A 23,106-nucleotide genomic window follows, 5' to 3' on the forward strand; every position below is an offset into this window, starting at 1 on the left:
TTGGAGAGAAAGTCAATGACTTTCTCCTCCCGAGAGTCTGCCTCCAAATCCCACCTCCTGCTGAGGTCTGCGAGCACTGGTGTCTGGAGATTCTCCCTCCACGGTCCCCACTACTTGTGGAATGAAGTTTACATGCCTTGGATGGCTTTCAGGCTCTGGTTTAACTTCCAGTCTCATTTCCCTCCTGTACCTGAATCTCCAGCCCCTCAGACTATTCATAGTCCTTCCAGACAACATGCTTCTCCTGCTTCCAGACAGCCCTCTCCCCATCTCCCCCATCCAGACTGCCTTTTCCTACTTGGCCTCCCAGAAAAATTCTAGTAATCTTTTAATATCCTCCATGATGTTAAAGCAAAACTGGTAGTTCCCATCTCTGGGTTTCTCTAGTATTTCATACATTATTACATCATCCGTCACATCGTATAATGATTACTTCTTTACTTTATCTCCTTTCCAGTCTGTGAGACCCTGGGCTGGGAATCACACTTTATTCAGGTTTGTATCCTGTGTGCCTACCCACAAAGGATGGCACTATGCCAGTGCTTGATAAGTAGGGGCTGAAAGAATTGATAACTGAATGAATAAATATTTGGATGAACTCCTTATTACCAAATTCAGACTCAAATTGAAGAAAGTAGGGAAAACCGCTAGACCATTCAGGTATGACCTAAATCAAATCTCTTATGATTATACAGTGGAAGTGAGAAAAAGATTTCAGGGCCTAGATCTGATAGATAGAGTGCCTGATGAACTACGGAATGAGGTTCATGACATTGTACAGGAGACAGGGATCAAGACCATCCCCATGGAAAAGAAATGCAAAAAAGCAAAATGGCTGTCTGGGGAGGCCTTACAAATAGCTGTGAAAAGAAGAGAAGTGAAAAGCAAAGGAGAAAAGGAAAGATATAAGCATCTGAATGCAGAATTCCAAAGAATAGCAAGAAGAGATAAGAAAGCCTTCTTCAGCGATCAGTGCAAAGAAATAGAGGAAAAGAACAGAATGAGAAAGACTAGAGATCTCTTCAAGAAAATTAGAGATACCAAGGGAACATTTCATACACAGATGGGCTCTATAAAGGACAGAAATGGTCTGGACCTAACAGAAGCAGAAGATATTAAGAAGAGCTGGCAAGAATACACAGAAGAACTGTACAAAATAGATCTTCACGACCTGGATAATCACGATGGTGTGATCACTCATCTAGAGCCAGATTTCCTGGAATGTGAAGTCAGGTGGGCCTTTGAAAGCATCACTACGAACAAAGCTAGTGGAGGTGATGGGATTCCAGTTGAGCTGTTTCAAATCCTGAAAGATGATGCTGTGACAGTGCTGCACTCAATATGCCAGCAAATTTGGAAAACTCAGCAGTGGCCACAGGACTGGAAAAGGTGTTTTCATTCCAATCCCAAAGAAAGGCAATGCCAAAGAATGCTCAAACTACCGCACAATGGCACTCATCTCACATGCTAGTAAAGTAATGCTCAAAATTCTCCAAGCCAGGCTTCAGCAATACGTAAACCATGAACTTCCAGATGTTCAAGCTGGTTTTAGAAAAGGCAGAGGAACCAGAGATCAAATTGCCAACATCCACTGGATTATCGAAAAAGCAAGAGAGTTTCAGAAAAACATCTATTTCTGCTTTATTGACTATGCCAAAGCCTTTGACTGTGTGGATCACAATAAACTGTAGAAAATTCTTCAAGAGATGGGAATACCAGACCACCTGACCTGCCTCTTGAGAAAGGTTAGGAAGCAACAGTTAGAACTGGACATGGAACAACAGACTGGTTCCAAATAGGAAAAGGAGTACGTCAAGGCTGTATATTGTCACCCTGCTTATTTAACTTCTATGCAGAGTACATCATGAGAAATGCTGGGCTGGAAGAAGCACAAGCTGGAATCAAGATTGCCGGGAGAAATATCAATCACCTCAGATATGCAGATGACACCACCCTTAAGGCAGAAAGTGAAGAGGAACTAAAAAGCCTCTTGATGAAAGGGAAAGTGGAGAGTGAAAAAGTTGGCTTAAAGCTCAACATTCAGAAAACGAAGATCATGGCATCCGGTCCCATCACTTCATGGGAAATAGATGGGGAAACAGTGGAAACAGTGTCAGACTTTATTTTTTGGGCTCCAAAATCACTGCAGATGGTGATTGCAGCCATGAAATTAAAAGACGCTTACTCCTTGGAAGGAAAGCTATGATCAACCTAGATAGAATATTCAAAAGCAAAGACATTACTTTGCCGACTAAGATCCGTCTAGTCAAGGCTATTCTTTTTCCAGTGGTCATGTATGGATGTGAGAGTTGGACTGTGAAGAAGGCTGAGCGCCGAAGAATTGATGCGTTTGAACTGTGGTGTTGGAGAAGACTCTTGAGAGTCCCTTGGACTGCAAGGAGACCCAACCAGTCCATTCTGAAGGAGATCAACCCTGGGATTTCTTTGGAAGGAATGATGCTAAAGCTGAAGCTCCAGTACTTTGGCCACCTCATGTGAAGAGCTGACTCATTGGAAAAGACTCTGATGCTGGGAGGGGTTGGGGGCAGGAGGAGAAGGGGACGACAGAGGATGAGATGGCTGGATGGCATCACCGACTCCATGGACCTGTATCTGAGTGAACTCCGGGAGTTGGTGATGGACAGGGAGGCCTGGCGTGGTGTGATTCATGGGGTCGCAAAGAGTTGGACACGACTGAGCGACTGAACTGAACTGAATACTTCCCTGACTCTTGCATGATCTCTGCCCTTACAATGGCTGTGGCTTTCCTGGGGACATTTTGTGCAGACTCTGTGCTTTCACTTAATAATCACTCATCTGCAAACTTCATAAAGGCAGGGACCACGTGATGACCACTTTGCTCATCATTGCAAGCTCAGTGACCAGCACAGGCTGGCTGCATGTTTGACATATGTTGGTTGAATGAAAGCCTATTAATATAAGCTAGGCACTGAGCTACATCCTGGGAATACAATAGAGAAAGGCAGACGAGGTCTGTCTGCATGACTTTGTATTCTAGTGACTTGTGGCTTTTGGAATATTTACGGGGCATAAGGTGGGGTTGGCTGGTGGGAAATGCTTGTGCACAGTGACCTTCCTTTTTTAATACTTGTCTTAATGGCTTGACATACAGACATTTTGTTAAATTTATTTTTAATTGGAGGATGTTTTACAATGTTGTATCGGTCTTTGTTTTACTACAACAACGTGAATCCAGACAGTTTTGAGGGAGATCATTTGGCTCTGGGAAGCTGTAGAAGGTTGGGGGCAGTTTAAGTGCTAATAAGAATTATAAGACGTTCCCTGGTTCTGGGTCCCTAACAAGCCATGGGGCAGCAGGAATGTCATTGCTTAGGTTCCCTGGCCGCCCAAGGATGGCACGGTGAATGCTTATGGTTTTGCACTGGAGCAGAAGCAGGAAGTGGATGCTTCCTTGAAGAAAGTCATCCCCAGCAGGTCCTGGATTGCCATTCTTGCACAATAGGACTCCAGGATGAATTCAAGGAGAGCTGTGTGGACTTGCTCCTGGGCCTTATGCCCCAAACAGCACAGGCCATCACTCCTGTGGAGCAGAAGCAGCTGCCTGGAGCTCAGGGCTCCTGGCTCTACCGGGACCCAATCATGAATCTCACCACACCGGAGGCTCTTGAGATGCTGTGACCACCCTCGGCAGACCCAGGGGACTCAGGGTGAGCCTCTGGAAGGAATGACATCCCCATCAAGTGCCGCTGTTTGGCTTGAGAGTCAGACAGTGGACCAGGGCTCACCAAGTCATCTTGCCAGTGTGGCTGTGGCTTCTGGAAGTGATGAAAGTCACACGGTGTGTCCTGCATCCAAAGCCAAATAAGAGACATTGTACCAGCAGTAAAATGAGCTGCCAACACACTCACAGCTTCAGAGAGAGGTGCTGGCACACTTTACAACCATACCCCTCACTCCACCAGTGATGTAGATTTTCAAAATGTCAAAGCAAATTCCCCTAGTGCTAGTGGGAATAAAAAGCAATCCACTCCTGACGTTTGGGTGATTGCATTTCAGCAAATCGTATGCCAACTGACAAGCTCTCTTTGGATGGTCTGCATAGCTTCACCTCCATAATAAGACCCATAGCTATTGCCTGAGCTAAAACAAAAGCCATCAGCTCAGGAATCTATAATAGCAAAGGGTGAATTCAATGCCGAGGCCTCTCAGGTAGTCATGTTGCAGATCATCTGAGGATGCTGGGCTTAGGCTGTGAAATACAGCATATTTTCAAATGAATAAAGAACTTACAATGTTTAAGACTTTGGAAATCCAGAACCATCAGCACAGCAAGCAAGGGAAATAAAATGCCACAGGTAGATTTAAAATGCAGTTTTAAGTCAGAATTTTCATCTTCCCCTGTCTCTTAATTCCCTTTCCCAACTGTAAGTCATAAAAAATATTTTTTTTTCCCACAGAGATGTTTATAGATGGCATTTATTTCCTCTTCTCATCTAGAGACGGACTGGGGCACAAAGAAAGAAATGATAACCCACTCCAGCATTCTTGCCTGGAGAATTCCATGGACAGAGGAGCCTGGCAGGATACAGTCCATGGGGTTGCAAAGAGTCAGACACAATCGACTTACTAACACTTTCACAGGGAATAAGGAAAAGATGGGAGAGAGAAGGAAGAATTGAAAGAGCCAAAGAGTTAACAGTCTGGTTAACCTTCAGTTAGGGGTGAGGGTATTAGAGATGAAGCTGGAAGCCCCTGCCTGGAGAGAGGAGCACAGCCACCTGGACAAAGGGTGAGAAGATCAGCAGGGTATGAGGAGCTGCAGCTGTCAGGGCTAGTCTGGTTTGGATCCCCGGAGATGCCCTCTCTGCCCCCGAGAGCTTTTATACCCAGTACTTTGTGATATCATGATTTATAATTAGAAATATCTGTAGGGGCTTTGTCCACATTCTGGGACAGAGTTGCTAAAACCTTGCAGTTTCTTGAGTGGTGAGACCATAGAGGCTCCTTGCCCTTTCCCATACCTCACTGTCTCATCTCTTTCATCTGACTGTCCCAGAGTTATATCCATTTGTAGTAAAATGATAATCCATTAAGCTAAGTATTTCTCTAAGTTCTGTGTGATGCTTGAGAAAATTAAAATAATCCAAGGTAGGGGTGGTTGTTGGACCTTCTAGTCTACAGTCAGTTGGACAGGACTTGCAAATGGTGTCTGAAGCGAAGGGGCAGGAGTCTTGTGTCTTGGAAGAGTGAGCTCTGCCTCATGGGATCTGATGCTCTCCCCAGGCAGACAGGGTCAGAACCGTAGGGTACCAGCTGGTGTTGGAGAATGGCTTGCTGGGCAAACCCCCAACACATCAGAACTGGATGTCATGTCATTATACTTCCTCCCACAAAAAAGAACTAAAGAAACCAAAGGAGAAAAGTGAAGTTTTTTAAAGGGAAGGAGGGAGGAAAGATGGGGAGAAAAGGGAGAGAGAAGGAAGGAGGAAACACTTTTTTCTGTATCACTGCTTGGCTTATACCAGAAAGAGGTATAAAGAATTTCTCCAAAATCTGTTTTTAGAGAGAAAAGATTCAGCAGGGCGTGAGGGTGGGGAGAGGCATATCAGTTTGAAGCACGGTTTTGAAACATCATAATTCTGTACATTTCACATACAAAGTACACATCTCTTCTCTCCCATCCAACCGCTATGATACACCTAGAACAATAACAGATGGTTATATTTGGATACTCAAGCTTATCATTTGCTTAATTTTTGCGTGGAATCAGCAGTGTGGCTTGATTTTGCCATGCTCATGTGGCAAATGAAGAGAGCAAGAAAGTCACCTCTTCTGTTTTTCTTTTTTTTGTGAAGAGCAAGATAAAACATGATTTGGTAAATGAGGGTCAGTTTTTTAACTGGCTCCTAAAGGATTAGGAACAGAAACAGGATACTCTGTTGTTCCAAGGTCTGTTCCACAAGCAGCTGCCTTTCTGAGGATGACTCGGTCCCGAGAGCCTGGCTGAACCATGGAGGCGAGGACGCAAATAGAAGTGGACCGAGCACTGCTTTTTAACACTTTCATGTTCAGGCGGGAATTTATTGGATTTTTATTCTTTGACTCCTGGCTGCTGAATTTAGCTACTCTAGTTTGTGACTTATTCCTCGATAAAGCATTTGGTGGAAGACGCACTGTTTCCTATCTCTACCTCTAAACCATTATCAAAAGGTGAAGAGAATTGTTTCCAGTATTCTGGAAGAGACGAGTTGCCTAAACTGCCGTCGGGGAGCAACCACAGTTTGGGGAATTCTTTGACACATTTCCTTCTGGAAAATTCCCTTTACTATCTTTAGTATCCTTCCCTAGGACAAAGGTTGTGTCAAAAAGGATACCCAACCAAATATTCAAAGTTGTCTCTCTTATATTCAAGCTGAATGTAACTCACTTATTTTGGTTCACTTCCAAGTAGGTGCAGTCACAGACTTCACCTTGCTCTCCGTCTAGAAAGATAATATTGTCAACTTAGAATCCAAGTACATAAGAGTATAAATGAAGTCCAAGTAAATAAGATGAAAATTTTTTTCATTAGCTCTTGAATCAGTTTACACATGTTGGCTCAATTCAACTGATGACTGGGGAAACTTCAGCACTTACTTTCTGGTTTTTAGACCACAGTTAGGTGTCTTTCCAAGCCATCAAAACACAGCTGATGCCACTCACTGCCCTAAAAGGTCGATTCAGCCCTGGCTCAGCCGTGGGAAGAGGCTCACCCTCCCCTGCAGAGTGTCTGACACTTATTGATGGTGAACCAGCAACAAACTCACGAAGTCAGAGGCAAAACTAGGAACCACACACACATTGCACTGAGCCATTTTTATCTTATTTACTGGAAATTTGTTTATATCCTCCGATAGTCGAAGAACATTTGCCTCTGATCTTCCTCATAGTTTCACAGGCCAGAATTGCAGGAATAGACCTAGCACGTGAACAAAGGGAAAAAGCAAACTTGGAAAAAAGATCACAACGACACATAAAGACTTGCTTTTAGTTCATCTAAGTTCATCTAGGGGCTTCCCTGGTGGCTCAGAGGTTAAAGCGTCTGCCTCCAATGCAGGAGACCCGGGTTAGATCCCTGGGTCGGGAAGATCGCTTGGAGAAGGAAATGGCAATCCACTCCAGTATTCTTGCCTGGAGAATCCCATGGATGGAGAAGCCTAGTAGGTTACAGTCCATGGGGTCTCAAAGAGTCAGACACAACTGAGCGACTTCACCTTCACCTTCAAGTTCATCTAGACTTTGTGATGTTTGACTTATGTGATATTTAAAATGTTTAGAAAATTTTAATATTTTAAAGTTTTTTTGGGGGGCGGGGATGGGTTGCTTTTCTTGTAGCTCATGGATAAAGAATCTGTCTGTAATGCAGGGGACCTGGGTTCAATTCCTGGGTTGGAAAGATCCCCTGGAGAAGGGAATGACAATCCACTTCAGTTTGCTTGCCTGGGAAATCCCATAGACAGAGGACCCTGGCTGTTTTTAAAGCATTTGTTGAATTTGTTACAATATTGCTTCTGTTTCATGTTTTGGGTTTTTGGTTATAAGGCATGTGGGATCTTAGCCCCCTGACAAGTGATGGAAACTTACACACCCTGCAATGGAAGGCAAAGTCTTAACAGCTAGACTGCCAGGGAAGTCCCAGGTTAAACTTTTTAAAGAATTCAGGTCTATACCAGGCAGCGAGGGAACAAATGCATAGGCTACAGATGGGAGCACAAACATATGTGAAGTATGTCCCTCCTGCCCAGGAGTTCAGAGTCAGTGGCAACGAAATACCAGAGAGAAGGGATATAACATTGTTACATGCATGCTAGACTCTGTCTCATTTGATTTCTCCTGTATTTGCCTCAAATGCCTAATGTGTGCCATTATTTTATGGGGACCCTTGGTAGGAGGTGACTCACCATGTTTCAGAATGTGCAGACATTGCCCACTGTTGTAGCTCCGTATTTTCAGACAGCCGTCTCTGCCCCCAGTAATCAGCCTAAAAAGCAGAACCCTCCATCAGGACAGAAGTCAGGGGTCATTCTGCCTGACAGTAGAAGATTCTGATGAAAACACATACCTTCTTCCACTGGAGTCGGAGGTCAGACAGGTGATCCCAGCATTGCCATGAGCCCCAGTAAATCCAGACAACAGTCTTCCCGTTTCAAAGTCCCATATTTTCACCACCTGTAACAGGAAGTTTAAAAAAGTAGCTGGAGACACTGGCTATCAAATTAGAGAGAATTTACATTTAGAGGTCTAGTGTCATAGATATGAAAGATAAGCGTTTACTCTGAAGGTTTCTGTACTTTTAATACAAGTTGGCTTACCTGAGCGTGTTCGTTAGCTAGGGCTGCCATAACAAAATACTATAGACTGGGGCTATAAACAGCAGACGTATTTTCTCACAGTCCAAGATCAAGTCGCCAGCAGGGTTTGGTCTCTTTCGAGGCCTCTCTGCTCGGTTTGTGGACAGCCACCTTCTCACTGAGTCCTCACGTGGTCTTTCCTCTGTGCCTCTGCACCCCAGCATCTCTTTATGTGTGTAAATTTCCTCTCGTTATAAGAACACCAGTCAGATTGGATTAGGGCTTACCCTCACAGCCTCAGTTTAACATGATGACCTCTCTAAAGACTGTCTCCAAATACAACCATATTCTGAGGTACCGAGCATTAGGACTTTAACACATGCATTTGAGGGGAACACAGTTCAGTCTATAGTACTGACAGAGAAGATCAGAAAATTTAGAGGCATTGGATAAAAATCTCCTGACCAAAGAACTCAGAGAAGACAGGTGTGAATTGAATTTTGAGCAGCCAAATTTATTTACCACCAAAGCAAAGCTGAATAGGAAAGATGACACATTTTCTGGGAAGGATATATAAACCCTCAGCTTTAAAGCTTTGCTCAGTCCAGCTTGTTCCAGTCTTGCAGTTATTTTCTTTTTGCCCCATCTCTTGAGCACTCTTTGAATGAAATCATCTTTTAAAATTAGAAAAAAAAATTTTTTTGGCTGTGCCATGGCATGGTGGGATCTTAGTTCCCAGACCAGAGATTGAACCGGTGCCCCCTGCAGTGGAAGCAGAGTCCTAACCACTGGACCGCCAAGGAAGCCCATGATTTCCATGGACTGGAGAATCCCAGGGACGGGGGAGCCTGCTGGGCTGCAGTCCATGGGGTCGCACAGAGTCGGACACGACTGAGCGACTTCACTTTCACTTTTCACTTTCATGCACTGGAGAAGGAAATGGCAACCCACCCCAGTGTTCTTGCCTGGAGAATCCCAGGGATGGGGGAGCCTGGTGGGCTGCCGTCTCTGGGGCCGCACAGAGTCGGACACAACCGAAGCGACTTGGCAGCAGCAGTAGCAACAGCAGTGCTCAGTTTATACAAAAGAATGAATACAATGTGATATAGTGGTATTCATAAATTCAGGCCTTGTCAAGATCTTGGGCAATGAAGTCTAGATGTCATGGATTGTGATGACTATGCTACAAAGATTTCACACAGCAACAGATTTGCAAGGTGAGCAAATACTTAAATCAATAATTCAATTCAGTAAGTATAGGGGTATTTATTACTGCAAGGAGATCCAACCAGTCCAAATAAAGGACATCAATCCTGGGTATTAATTGGAAGGACTGTTGTTGAAGCTGAAACTCCAATATTTTGACAACCTGATGTGAAGAGCTGACTCACTGGAAAAGACTCTGATGCTGGGAAAGATTGAGGGCAGGAGGAGAAGGAGACGACAGAGGGTGGGATGGTTGGATGGCATCACCGACTCAGTGGACATGGGTTTGGGACTCCGGGAGTTGGTGAGGGACAGGGAGGCCTGGTGTCCTGCGGTTCATGGGGTTGCAATGAGCCAGACAGGACTCAGTGACTGAATTGATTGATTGATTGATTACCAGCATATGCCTAATACATACAGTTATAATTGTAGAGTATTTATATCTCAACTTAACCTCTACTTACCACCCACCACTGGGGGAGACTTGCATATCAGTATAATGCCACCGAGGGAGGCAGACTGTGTTAGCATAGAATTAGGAGCCCAAATGCTGATGGAGCCATTCATTCTGCCTGGATGTGGGAGGGGATCTAGGACTGTTACCGGGGCTGGTATCTGAGCTGTGCCTTAAAGAATAAAAAGGGTATTGACAGATTAAGAAGGAAAGAAGAGGGGAACATAGGTGCTCTGATTCCTGCCCTCAAACACCTGAAGCAACTGTTTAGAGGTGAGGCTCACACACATGAAACAGAGCAGGACACCATAATGAAGGCTCAGTGGGTGATCAGGAAGAGGCAGGTGCCCGCACAAGTCAGGGCGGAGAAGGCAAATTTTCCCGGGTGGAGACAGGACTTGAGTTGGACCTTGAAGGGTTGCTTAGGTGTGTGTAGGAAAAGAGCAGGAAGAAGGAAATTCCAGGGTGGAGACGGGAAAAGTTTGCATAGAGCCAGGGGCAGGAGTGTGCAGAACGCTGAGAAGGGTGATAAGGCTGACTTCCTGGGAGTCAAATCTGGAGGATAAATGCTTCTCTGTAAGTTTGAACCCAAACTATGCAGGAACCCACTTTCTTTGAGATGAACTGATACTGAGTCATCATAAAAATTGTTTGCCCAAGAGAGCAGGTAATCTGCTTCTTTTGGTACTTAATAAGACCATGGTGACCACTAATCTCTGGAGCAGAAGCTCAGCAAGAAGAGATGCCAGGAGTGCAGCTGAAGTGAGTGTGAACAGGAAGAGGATGTGTCCAGGCTGTGATGCTCCTGATGCTGTAAATCCTAAAGACAGGGTGCACCAGGCTCTGGCAGGAATGAGGGGAGAGGTCACGGCCACACTGCCAGGGACACTCACTTACAAAGCTAGAGCCTAGGTCAGTAATAAAGTAAGTGATTGAACTAATATTAGAAGATTCCAGAACATTCCAGCAGCACCAGTGTACTTGGGATGTGCCCTCCCGTTGCCTCAAGGACAGAAAAACACAAGTTGTGGGATGTCTGTGTTTCCCTGCTCTCGTTCCTTGCTCAAGGAGCAGTGATTACTGATTATGGCCCCTCCTGTGGGCCAGCCACTGTGCAGGTCCTCCAGGAGGGGGCCAGCGGGGTCCTCATGAGCCCTGGTGAGAGGGGAAGTAGACGGCAAGCTCTGAACCCTCATTCTCAGACTAGAGTTGCAGTGGGTTAGGGGTACATTGATCATCCTATACCACACAAGAGCATTGCCATGAAGTCTTAACCATTCCATAGGACCAGACAGACCGTCCTTCCAAATAGCTCACACTGTAAACCCCTGCAGAATCTGTGGGCTCTTCCATCCCTGTGAGCATTCACAGAAGAGTGTCCAAACACTACAGGTGGTCAGCAGAGCAGACTCGAACCTCTCATTTTCACTTCTAGAGACAGATTGCCCCGTGAAGTCGAGGACAGTGGGGCCGCACTTGCAAGCACATCTAAAGAGACTAACGCTTGACACTTGCAGATGCTTCTGAACAGCTGACCACCTGCCTGAATGTGGGGTTGTCCCGGCAGCATACCCCGGACTCCTTGTGGGAAACCACTGAGTGAGGCTCATGGGGACAGCTTGTTCATGAAAAGCAGAGAGAGAGAGAAAGAGGATGAAAACTTGAATCGAGGGCACAACATGCATACCCGGGATGAAACGTCGACTGCTTTGATTAAGAGGATGGTCTTGAACTCACATGATGGGTCTGTGACCTTGGGCAAGTCACTTAGCTGCTCAAAACTCTACTTTTATGATCTATTAAATAGGGATGACGGTATCTACTTTAAAGCATTGTTTTGAGGATTAAATGAGAAACCATATATATAGTCATCCCTCAGTATCTGAGGGGGGGATTAGTTTGAGGACCCAAGAACATCAAAATCCACAGGTCCCTTATGTAAAATGGCATAATATTTGCATATAACCCATGTGCATTCTTTTATATACTTTAAAACACCTCCTAATTACTTATAAAAACCAATGCAATTTAAATGCTACGTATATAGTTGCCACATGTGGCAAATTCAACTTTGGGGGTCCTTTTGCTTTTTGGAAACTTCTGGAATTAAAATAATTTTTTTCTTCCATCTCCAGTTGGTTGAATGTGCTGATGGAGCACCCATGGACAAAGAGGGCTGGCGTGATGTCCTTAGCCCAGGACCTCACGTAACCTGATGGGTCTGCAATGAGGAGCAGCCACTAACCGTGAGAACTGATGCCATGTCTCCTTGATGGGGCAAGAAGGAGTGTGACTTCATGAAACTGCAAGGTGGACCTTCTTCCCTATTAACGCACATCTTCCCGCAAACAAACTGTATCATCCCATTCTGAGTCCCCAAGCCTGAATGGCAGTGCTTTTCCCTCACAGCAGGGACAAGGCCAGGCCAGATCCTGGGAGGCCCTGCAGAGTGCCTCCCACTGGCACCCATGGGCACAGGGCTCGCCTATGTCTTTGGACTTGGCCTCTTAAGCCACCCAATCCTTTTGCACTCATCGCCTCATCTGTAAAATGGAATCCTTTATAGAAACTTTGTGAGGAAAAAGTGTGGGGAAGGAGGTAAAAGGCTGGCATGCGGTGGACGCTGAAGAACCGAACGTTGGTCACCAGCCTTCACTCTCCTCAGTGCCCTGCGATGGTCAGCCCCAAGCCTGGGCCACTCACAGAGATTCGGGGGACCCAAAACCTCAGACTTAGTGCTGGAAGAGTCTCAGTGTGGGCAAAGCAGGGCTTGGCATAAGGACGATTAGAACTTTGGGGAGCAGAGTCTCCACACGTCACAGATGAGACCGCAGGAGGCTTTTGGCTGACCAGGTCAACATCACAAGCTCCCCAGAGATGGAGCAGGGACCGGCAGACAGTATCTGGCATTCAAGTGTTGGTGCTAGAGAAGAGGCTATTTTTGCTGTGAGCTGGAATTTTAGACACTGCTCCAAAAAAATCAACCCAGCAGGCTGTTTGTTCCACACAGCAATACCATGTAGAACAAACAGCAGGTGGACTGAGAGATGCTCCCGTGTTTCAGCTGGTTGTTTTGGCCTCTTGAGTGAAGAGCCTGCCTTCCAGGCCTGGCTGGAGTGATGACCGGGCAGTGCCCTCTGTGTCTTCAAGTGGCTGCCCTGCTTGAGGGACGGGGGTTTCGGGTGTGGGCACTGCAGGACCGTGGGACTACAAGTAGGCTGATGCCTTAGGACTGAGTAAGCAGCCCTGGGGTTTGCAGGACAGTTTCCTATGGGGGTGGGCTGATGGGTGGAATAGGCTCAAGGGGTGGATTTCAGTCTTCAGGATGATATAGGGAGGTGGTGTCAGAGTTACCAGTGGGCATGTTAGGGATAGCTCACCAGATATACACTGTGCTCTAGGGTGTGGGGCGTACAGCCGGGGGCTCCCACAGAGTCCTTAGCTCTGGATTGTTAGGTAGAAGGTCCTACGCAGCTGCACTGAGCTCTGCTGGACCTTCTGAGAGCTGACTGCCAGGGCCCAGAGGACACCCTCCTACTCAGCCTCAGGTGCAGGAGTGCTAGGATATCAGTGGCCACATACAGGGCTCTGGGACTGGGGAGATAGAGGCAGACCCCGGGCTCACCCCGAATGCTGCTGGCTTTGGAGGAGGCAGTGAACAAGCAGCTGTTGGTCTCCAGATCCCAGATCTGAGGAGGAAATGAGAAAAAAGTGATCAGAGCTTTTGACTAGCCTGTTTTGCTGGGTTTCCAAAGCTGTCATCTTTTGGGGGATCTCTTAGGCTTATGCAAAGTTCACGCATTGCCCCTTCTCACACACCCCCAAAGGAAAAGTAGTTGTCTAAGGAAGCAGGAAGTGGGGACCGAGGTCCTGAGCCCTTCTGCCAGGATGAAGCTGCCCGGCAACTGCAGCTAAACTCCCCAGAGTTGAGCTCTACTTTCCTACCAGGAGATGCTTCTCTTCCATAGACACAGCTTCCTCGGTGGGAGCTCACACTATGGGTCTGATCTGTGGCTCAGAGCTACTGCTGCACCCAAGATAAGCCCCCATTTCTTCCTATTGGTCCTTAAAACCCATCCCTGGAGGACACAGGCAAGAAACCTCAGGGTAACTATTGGAGGAGAGCGTAACCCCCCGTCCCTGGGTTGGAATCCCAGCTGTACTGCCTAATCACTGTGTGGTGTTGGACAAATAACTACATTTTCTTTCCCTCAGTTTCTTTATCTATAAAATGGGAAGAATAATAGTAGCATTTGCCTTATAGAATTGTTTTAAGGAATCTAAACATTTAATAAAAGATGGAGTGTTAGAAAATGGTATTGCATGGCTGCTGCTGCTACTGCTAAGTCGCTTCAGTCGTGTCCGACTCTGTGCCACCGCATAGACAGCAGCCCACCAGGCTCCGCCACCCCTGGGATTCTCCAGGCAAGAACACTGGAGTGGGTTGCCATTTCCTTCTCCAATGCATGAAAGTGAAACGTGAAAGTGAAGTCGCTCAGTTGTGTCCGACTCTTCGCGACCCCATGGACGGCAGCCCACCAGGCTCCTCCGTCCATGAGATTTGCCAGGCAAGAGTACTGGAGCGGGGTGCCATTGCCTTCTCCATTATATGGCTAGAATACTACTAATATTGTTCATAATAGTTTTGGGCTAATTTTTTTTTTTTTTTTGCCTGCAGTGTGTGGCACATGGGATCTTGGTTCCCTGACTAGGGATTGAACTATCATCTCCTGCAGTGGAAACACAGAGTCTTAATGGCTGGACTGCCAGCAAAGTCCTGACAGCTCTGTTCTTGAAGGGAGAAAAAGTGCCCCTCACCAGAAGCGCTGGTGCTGGACTGTTACAATAGACAGCAATAAACTTACATTGTTTCAACCTATCGAAAATAGGGGTTTATCTGTTACAGCCGCAAGCCTCACCTTAACTGACACACCATGTTATCTTCCTTCCAAGAAATAGCTTTCTTTCCACCCTAATTCTTGTTGACATACAACAGCTCTGTTTGTGGTGTGCAATATTAAATGCACAAAAAATAACAAGTGAAAATGGAAATCTGAATCAGTCACTTTGCTCTTCTTTAGAGAATGCCAGAAACTAGCAGACTCCTAAAACATTTTGTGGGTCCCCATGCTTTACAGACATGAAATATTTGGGCTAAAAAAAAATCATCCAAAGAATGAAGACTATCTGATCAGGCATGCTAGAAATTTAGCTGTTTGCTTCCTAGTTGATTAGTTTTTATTTGATAGGAATAATATATTCTGAAATAAATTACACACCCTATTTCCAGGATAGGATTTCAATATATTTTAAACACACTTTGGGAAGTGATTCAATATGCCTGAATCATCGCAGGCAAGATGCTAATCTTGTCATCATAAGTTTAGATTGGAAGAAAATGGAGAGGCGCTAGGAAAAGAAATAGGATGGAAGACGTGTCCTCACATACAGAAGTATGATTATCTGATGACGGCAAGTTTTGGGGGAAAAAAAAAGTGAATTAAAAATATGATATCTCTAACTTTGTGGCCCTGGAGAATGCCTTTGGATGACTTTGATTTTCAAAATAAATAAAAAACTAAAGTCCATAAATCTTACCATTTTAATCAGTTTTTCTTGGAGGACTGAATTGAGTTTGGGGCCTGGTTGTATCCCTGACTGTGATCTCAACACCTAATTTTATATAAATATGCTCTTCATTGCCATGAGATGGACTCTAAGCTCACTACACAGGATCCATGCAGGACCCCACAAACAGTAAAATCCCAGAGTGTCACAGGGCCCCCGTTCTCAGTCTTTAGGGCTTTTCTCTCTTTTGCCCGCTTTGGCTCCCTTTATGAGACTTCCCTGATGGTTCAGCAGGTAAAAAACTTGCCTGCAGTGTAGGAGACACAGGAGATTCGGGTTTGATCCCCGGGCCAGAGGATTCCCCTGGAGAAGGAAATGGCAACCCACTCCAGTACTCTTGCCTGAAAAATCCCATGCACAGAGGAGCCTGGCAGGCTGTAGTCCAAAGAGTCACCAAGAGTTGGACGCAACTAAGCACACAAGCATTCTCCCTTTATGATCTCATATACTCCATGGTTTAAAATTCCATCTAAATGCTGATTCCCAAATTTGTATCTCCAGCCCTGACATCTCCCCTCTCTCAGGACGACTCTCTCCAGCACATCCACAACTGGGCTCCTGACGTTATGCTCCTCTCACCCACCACCTTCCTCATCAAAGACCTAAAACCTTGGTGTCATCCTTGACTTCTCACTCCCCGTCTTCTTTAAAAACAAAAAAAAAGAAAATCACAGCTTTCAGTTCAGTTCAGTTCAGTCACTCAGTCGTGTCCAACTCTTTGCGACCCCATGAATCGCAGCACGCCAGGCCTCCCTGCCCATCACCATCTCCCGGAGTTCACACAGACTCGCGTCCATTGAGTCCGTGATGCCATCCAGCCATCTCATCCTCTGTCGTCCCCTTCTCCTCCTGCCCCCCATCCCTCCCAGCATCAGAGTCTTTTCCAATGAGTCAACTCTTCACACGAGGTGGCCAAAGTACTGGAGCTTCAGCTTTAGCATCATTCCCTCCAAAGAAATCTCAGGGCTGATCTCCTTTAGAATGCACTGGTTGGATCTCCTTGCAGTCCAAGGGACTCTCAAGAGTCTTCTCCAACACCACAGTTCAAAAGCATCAATTCTTTGGTGCTCAGCCTTCTTCACAGTCCAATTCTCACATCCATACATGACCACAGGAAAAACCATAGCCTTGACTAGACGGACCTTAGTCGGCAAAGTAATGTCTCTGCTTTTGAATATACTATCTAGGTTGGTCATAACTTTTCTTCCAATCACAGCTTTATTGACATTTAATTCACATACTACAAAATTTACATTTTAAAGCATACAATTCAATGGTTTTTAGCATATTCACAGAGTTGTGCAACCATTGACACAAATTTCAAAAAATTTTCATTCCTCCAAAAGGAAACCCCATACCCATTAATCGCTACCCCCTATTCCTACCTCACCCCACCCCCTGACAAGCACTAAGCTCATTTCTGTCTCTGAATTTGCCTACTCTGGACATTTCATATAAATGGAATTACACAGTACACAGCGCTCTGTGACTGGCTTTCACTTACCACTTAGAGCTTCTCATGTTTTCTGTGTTGTATCATATGATAGTGCTTCATTTCTATTTTCTGTTGCTGAATAATACACCATTGTATGGCTGATCAGATTTTGTTTATCCATTCCTTGGTTCATGGACAGTTGGTTTATTTCTACTTTTTGGCTGTCATGAATGCTGCTATGAATATGTAAGTATTTTTGTGAACAGATGTTTTCAGTTCTCTTGGGTATAAACCCAGGAGTGGAAATGCTAGGTCATATGTTAACTTTCTGGTTAGCATTTAAAGAACTACCAAAATGTTTTCCAAAGTGGCTGTACCATTTAAATTCCCACCAGCAATCCACAAGGGTTCCAATTTCTCTACTTCTTTGCCGACATTTGTTATCATCTATCTTTTAATGTTAGCCATCCTAATGGGCGTGGTTTGAATTTTCATAGTGATTAATGATGTTGAGCATCTTGTCCTGTGTTTACTGGCCGTTTGAATATTTTCTTTAAAGGACTTTCTGTCCAAGTCCTTTGCCCATTTAAAAAGAAGCTATTTGTGCTTTTAGTGCTGAGCACTAAGTTCTTTGTATTCTAGGCGCAAGTCCCTCATCAGATACATGGTTTGCAGGTATTTTGTCTCATCCAGTAGGCTGTCTAATCACTTTCTTAATATTGTCCTTTAAAGCACGAGTTTTTATTTTTGAGGAAATCAACTCATTTTTTCCTTTAGTCTCTTATGCTTTTGATGCCATATCTAAGAAATCATTGCCTAGACCAAGGTCATGAAGATTTGGTCCCATGTTTTCTTCTATGAGTTTGGTAGGTGTAGCTCTTTTTACAGTTAGGTCTATGATCCATTTTGAGTTAACCTTTTTGTACAGTGTGAAGTAAGAGATTTAAGTCCAAAATCAAGGCATGGAAAGATTTGGATTCTTCAATGGCCTTTCTCCTGGGCTTGCAGAAGACCATCTTCCTGCTGTGTCCTTGCAAGGTTGCCTCTCAGTCTAAGCGTCCTGATTTCCTCTTCTTATAAGGACATCAGTCATACTAGATTAGGGCCCACCAACATGACCTCATTTAACCTTCAGTATTGCTTTATAGGGGCTTCCCTGGGGCTCAGTGGTCAGGAATCTGCCTGCCAGTGCAGGGGATGCAAGACACTTGGGTTCAATCCCTGGGTTGGGAAGATCCCCTGGAGAAGGAAATGGTGACCCACTCCAGTATTCTTGCCTGAGAAATCCCGTAGACAGAGGAGCCTGGCGGGCTACAGTCCATGGGGTTTCAAAAGAATTGGACATGACTTAGTGACTAACCAAAAACCCAGCAATTTCTTTATAGGCCTTATCTGTAAAAACAACCATATTCTAAAGTACTGGGGGTTAACACTTTGACGTATGAATTTTGAGGAGACACAGTTCAGCTCAGTGTCTATCAAGCATTTATTATGTGAGGGGTCAGTGAGCTGGTTTATGTATCTGCAGTGAATATGATCTCTGTCCTGAGGGTCCAGCAACTCACATTGCTCTAAACACCCATCCTCTGGCCCTGTGACAGTCCAGAAAAGAAGGAGGATGAGCCATGGAAATTTGTCATATTTACTGGAAAAGCATATGAGGTGATGGATGAAACAAATCAGTGAGGTTTTTCTTTTTTATTTAAAAAATAGTGTATTCCAGAGATAACAGAGTGACTGGTCTTTAGAGGCAGACAGGACCCTGGGTATAAAAAGAGGTATGAAGGCAAACAAAATGAAGGTAGGGATGTTGCTACCTCTGCCAGGGCCAGAAAGGTTTGAATTCTAAGCCTTGGAGAGAGCGTTTCAGAAAGGGCCCACTTGCTCTCTGTGTACTGCAAGATAAGATGACCACCTCTAGAGGCAAAGGACTGCTGACTCTTGTCCCCATTCTGTCCCCAGCTCCCCCTCTCCATCTCCAACCCGCATTCTCACAAGGAGTCTCTGGATGGAGTGTAAGCAGAGGGCTCAGTGCTATAACATTTACTCATCCCAACAAAACAGCAGGTATAGAAAGTTCTCAGAGAGGCTGCCCTTCCCCTGCTTGCCTATTCTTCCTTTCAAAAGCAGATCCATGGAAGCAAGTGTCATCTGAGCATCTGCTAATCAGAGGCCCCAAAGGCTCCAGAGAGAGGAATGAAAACATGAAAGGAACACCTTCTCTGTCTGAAACCGCATTGGATAACACATCAAAACATAACAGGGCAAAGACCTTAATGGTGTTGTCGGTGGACATGGAAAATATCTTGTTATCCTCAGCAGACACATGGATGTAAATCGCTGGAGCTGTGTGGCTTCTCAGCATACCTGTTGGTTTTCTAGAATGGAAAAATAACAGATGAACACCAGGCAGCTCTAGCTGAGGCTTCTAAATAAAAATGCAAGACTAAACTTGGCCCGGATCTGGCAGCTCTATTCAGCCTGAGGAGGGTTATGTCTCCCTCTGAAACAACGTGCGTATATATCTTGTGTGATAAAAGGAGTGAAGCAGATAATATGCAGTTACTGCAACACAACTCGGTATGAGATGAAGCCCTGCGCTTTGTTTCTCCCAGGGCTGACGATATCACTATAAAAGGAATAAGTTCGGAAGAGCATAGGGTGGGGTTGGAAGAGACTCCACGCAGGTTGTTGCTTTATGCAGTATTCAGATCTGGCGTGAAAGTCTTTCTAATAAGAGTTTAAGGAGTTCTGAGGGATAGCAGGGCCCTGAAGGGCACAGGGCTGTGTGTGCTGTGGGAGGGTGAGGGGTAAGGAGAGGGGATGCTGGGCTGAGGTTGACGGGGAGAGAACCGTCTTTTTCTAACCACGTCACTGGGAAGTAAGCAAATTTTTCTCAGTTTTCTGATAAACAGGAGGCTAAGGTAATAGAAGTGGGTAGAAAAATCATGTTTCTTTTTTCCTTCCTTCCTCCTTCCTTCCTTCCATTTCTTTTCTTCTTACTAGCATCAGACATTGGACTGAATGCTCTACATGGATGGTCTCATTTGCAATCTGTACTGCTAATCTACAGAAGACTCCCAAGAGCCCCGTGGGCAGCAAGGAGATCAAACCAGTCAATCCTGAAGGAAATCAACCCTGAATATTCATTGGAAGGACTGATGCTGAAGCTCCAATACTTTGGCCACTTGATGCGAAGAGCCGACTCATTGGAAAAGACCTTGATGCTGGGAAAGATGGAGGGCAGGAGCAGAAGGGGACGACAGAAGATGAGATGGTTAGATGGCATCGCCAACTTAATGGACATGAGTTTGAGCAAATTATGGGAGGCAGTGTAGGGCAGGGAAGCCTAGTGGGCAACAGTCCATGGGATTGCAGTCCACATGACTTAGCTGACTGAACAACTACTACTGCTACTACTACTAATCCAGGAGTGGATATTCTTGTTATTTCTGAAGAGGGACTGGAGGCTGCAGCCCTTGCTCAGGATCATTCAGCTAGAAAGGGACTGAGGTGGCACAGAAGCTGGATCCATGAACTCACCGCCTTGGAGCACCGCCCAGCAGCTGACGGGGCAGGGGTCACCTGGCAGGCCTCACTGATGTCTGTGCAGAGGCTCAGCAGTAACCTAGGCTTTCTGTAGGTGACTGGTTCTTACTCCAAACCCCATATCAACTCCCCATTTTCCTCCTCTCCTTCCTTCTTCAACACTTGTCAACAGAAATGACATAGCTTTTAGCAACCAAGTTGCATTTGAATCCTGATTCTGCCATTCAGTTCAGTTCAGTCGCTCAGTTGTGTCCGACTCTTTGCAACCCCATGAACTGCAGCACGCCAGGCCTCCCTGTCCATCACCAACACCCGGAGTTCACTCAGACTCGTGTCCACTGAGTCAGTGATGCCATCCAGCCATCTCATCCTCTGTCGTCCCCTTCTTCTCCTGCCCCCAATCCCTCCCAGCATCAAAGTCTTTTCCAATGAATCAACTCTTCGCATGAGGTGGCCCAAGTATTGGAGTTTCAGCTTTAGCATCATTCCTTCCAAAGAAATCCCAAGGTTACCCAAAATTACTTAGCTCCTCTGACCTTCAGTTTCTTCCTTGGTAAATGGAGTTGATGTGAGGATTAGAGAATGAATATGGGGCACAGTGCCCAGTACCAAGTAGGTGCTCAGTAAAGTGACAGTTTCTGTTATTTTCAAGGAAGCATTTCTGAGACTCATTCTGCGGGGACCCACATGAAGGTCAGGCGGGCACTCTCGGGAGTATGATAATTACACACTGAAGGGGTGATGGCAACAGGCTTCTCTTCTGATTAAACAGTTTGCTACCGTGGCTACCTCAGTTCCGGGCTTTCCAGAAGAATCCCTGGAAGATGGGGAGCTGATATGGGGTTTGGAGTAAGAACCAGTCACCCACAGAAAGAATCCCTATTTTCTTAGGTCAATTCTGCTATATTTCAGGGGTGGTGGAGTCCTTAAATTAGATGGGGCTATACAACTCCAGCAGAGAAGTGAGGGTGAGCTTAGGGCCACCTGAGTGAGGGACACAGAAAGGACACTGATCGCAGATCAAGTGTTCAACCTAATTGTTCTCTACAGCTGCTCACCATTCATTGTAGGGAAGACAGCAATCTGGTCAAAGAAAATCTTTCCGGTTGTGAGTGAATGATGGTTCTACACGATCTCCGTGTCTTTGGAAGCTATTTGCATTTTAAATAAGTTGTTTATTAACCCCCCCAAATGACTTTGTAATAGCCACAAGCAGAGATTTCCTGGGTTGCGTGTCTGGGAGATCCCTCTTAAAGGGGAATCTTAGTGATCCTCAGTCCTGCTCTCTTGTACTTGTGAGGTCAAGGGCACCCTTGGCTGGAAAGAGAGTGAAAACTTACCCAGGCAGATAAGGATTCCAGACTCTAATTATCCGATGCATTCCACCTGTCAACAGCAAGTTCTTTCCCTTGCAGAACGTAAATGCCTTGACTCCTTTGTGGATGCAGAAAACCGCTTGATCACATTCTGCTCGCCTTTGGGGCAAACCAAGGAATGCTTGGTCTTTTCTTGCTTTGACATTTTCCCCAACATCCTTTATTTCTTTCATCTTTTGCTTGACATTTGTTGTTCCCAGAGTGCACCCTAAAAATATTCACAGAAAAGCAAAACAGTTTCTCAACAAGATCAGTCAATTTTTGGACAAGTTACTAATTTTTAAAGATCTCAGGTTCATTTTCAGTGATGACAGTGTTTTCTTCTTTTTCACCCCAGGTGTTAAACCATAGATAGTCTGAAGAATGAAAATGATATTGTAAAAAAAGCAAGGTTTCCCCAAATCTCTACTGAATGCCGGGCATTGGGCCAGAGCCACCCCACACATGACCTTGTTTGAGCCTCAAAGAAACTCAGTGGGGTAAGCACCTTTACCACTACCTTACGGGTGAGGAAACTTACACACAGAGAGGTTAAACGGTTGTCATCAAGAAAACACTCGAGCCAAGGAAGCACCATCTGACTCCTAGATCAGGGCCTCCAGGTTTCATTAACTAATCAGCCAACTTCATTTATAACTATTCTGACAGATATTTGAGTCAAATGACTCAAATGACTTTTGGGCTTATGAATCCACAGAATAGAATAAACTAGTAGCGTCACACAGAAGCGTCACACAGAAATGATCAAGGGCCTTCCTGCAGGCTTCAGACGTTGGTTTTGAGACAGGCTGGGACCTAGTGCCCTTGACTAGAGTCCTTGCATCTAGATAAAAGTCTCCTCGAGCAACAAAAAATACAAGAAACTATAAGAGGCTAAAGATAACTTACGTGTGTGTGTGTGCGAAGTCGGTTCATGTGTGCTAAATCACTTCAGTTGTGTCCGACTCTCTTCGATCCCATGGACTGTAGCCCACCTGGCTCCTCTGTCCATGGGCGTCTCCAGGCAAGAATACTGGAGTGGGTTGCCATGCCCTCCTCCAGGGGATCTTCCCAACCCAGGGACTGAATCCATGTCTCCTGCGGCTTCCGCATTGCAGGCAGATTTTTTACCACTGAGCCACCAGGAAAGCCCAAAATAACTACATG

The 23,106-nt window shown here is 45.4% G+C and overlaps 1 protein-coding gene across 1 annotated transcript in view; it reads right to left on the minus strand.

Annotated features, from left to right (window-relative positions):
• Positions 1 to 22,133, minus strand: part of LOC128057568 (WD repeat-containing protein 49-like) — a 42,611-nt gene extending 20,478 nt beyond the window's left edge. Inside the window, exons 1-9 of the mRNA XM_052650026.1 lie at positions 21,925 to 22,133; positions 19,308 to 19,413; positions 13,503 to 13,661; positions 11,488 to 11,577; positions 8,084 to 8,190; positions 7,923 to 8,002; positions 6,410 to 6,464; positions 5,639 to 5,681; positions 3,768 to 3,827 (exon numbers count right to left, since the gene is read on the minus strand). Coding sequence (XP_052505986.1) covers positions 3,768 to 3,827; positions 5,639 to 5,681; positions 6,410 to 6,464; positions 7,923 to 8,002; positions 8,084 to 8,190; positions 11,488 to 11,577; positions 13,503 to 13,661; positions 19,308 to 19,413; positions 21,925 to 22,133 — 909 coding nt within the window. The remainder of the gene's footprint in view (positions 1 to 3,767; positions 3,828 to 5,638; positions 5,682 to 6,409; positions 6,465 to 7,922; positions 8,003 to 8,083; positions 8,191 to 11,487; positions 11,578 to 13,502; positions 13,662 to 19,307; positions 19,414 to 21,924) is intronic.
• Positions 22,134 to 23,106: the final 973 nt, after the last annotated feature.

The sequence above is a fragment of the Budorcas taxicolor genome, chromosome 12 (assembly GCF_023091745.1).
Source record: "Budorcas taxicolor isolate Tak-1 chromosome 12, Takin1.1, whole genome shotgun sequence".
Taxonomy (NCBI): domain Eukaryota; kingdom Metazoa; phylum Chordata; class Mammalia; order Artiodactyla; family Bovidae; genus Budorcas; species Budorcas taxicolor.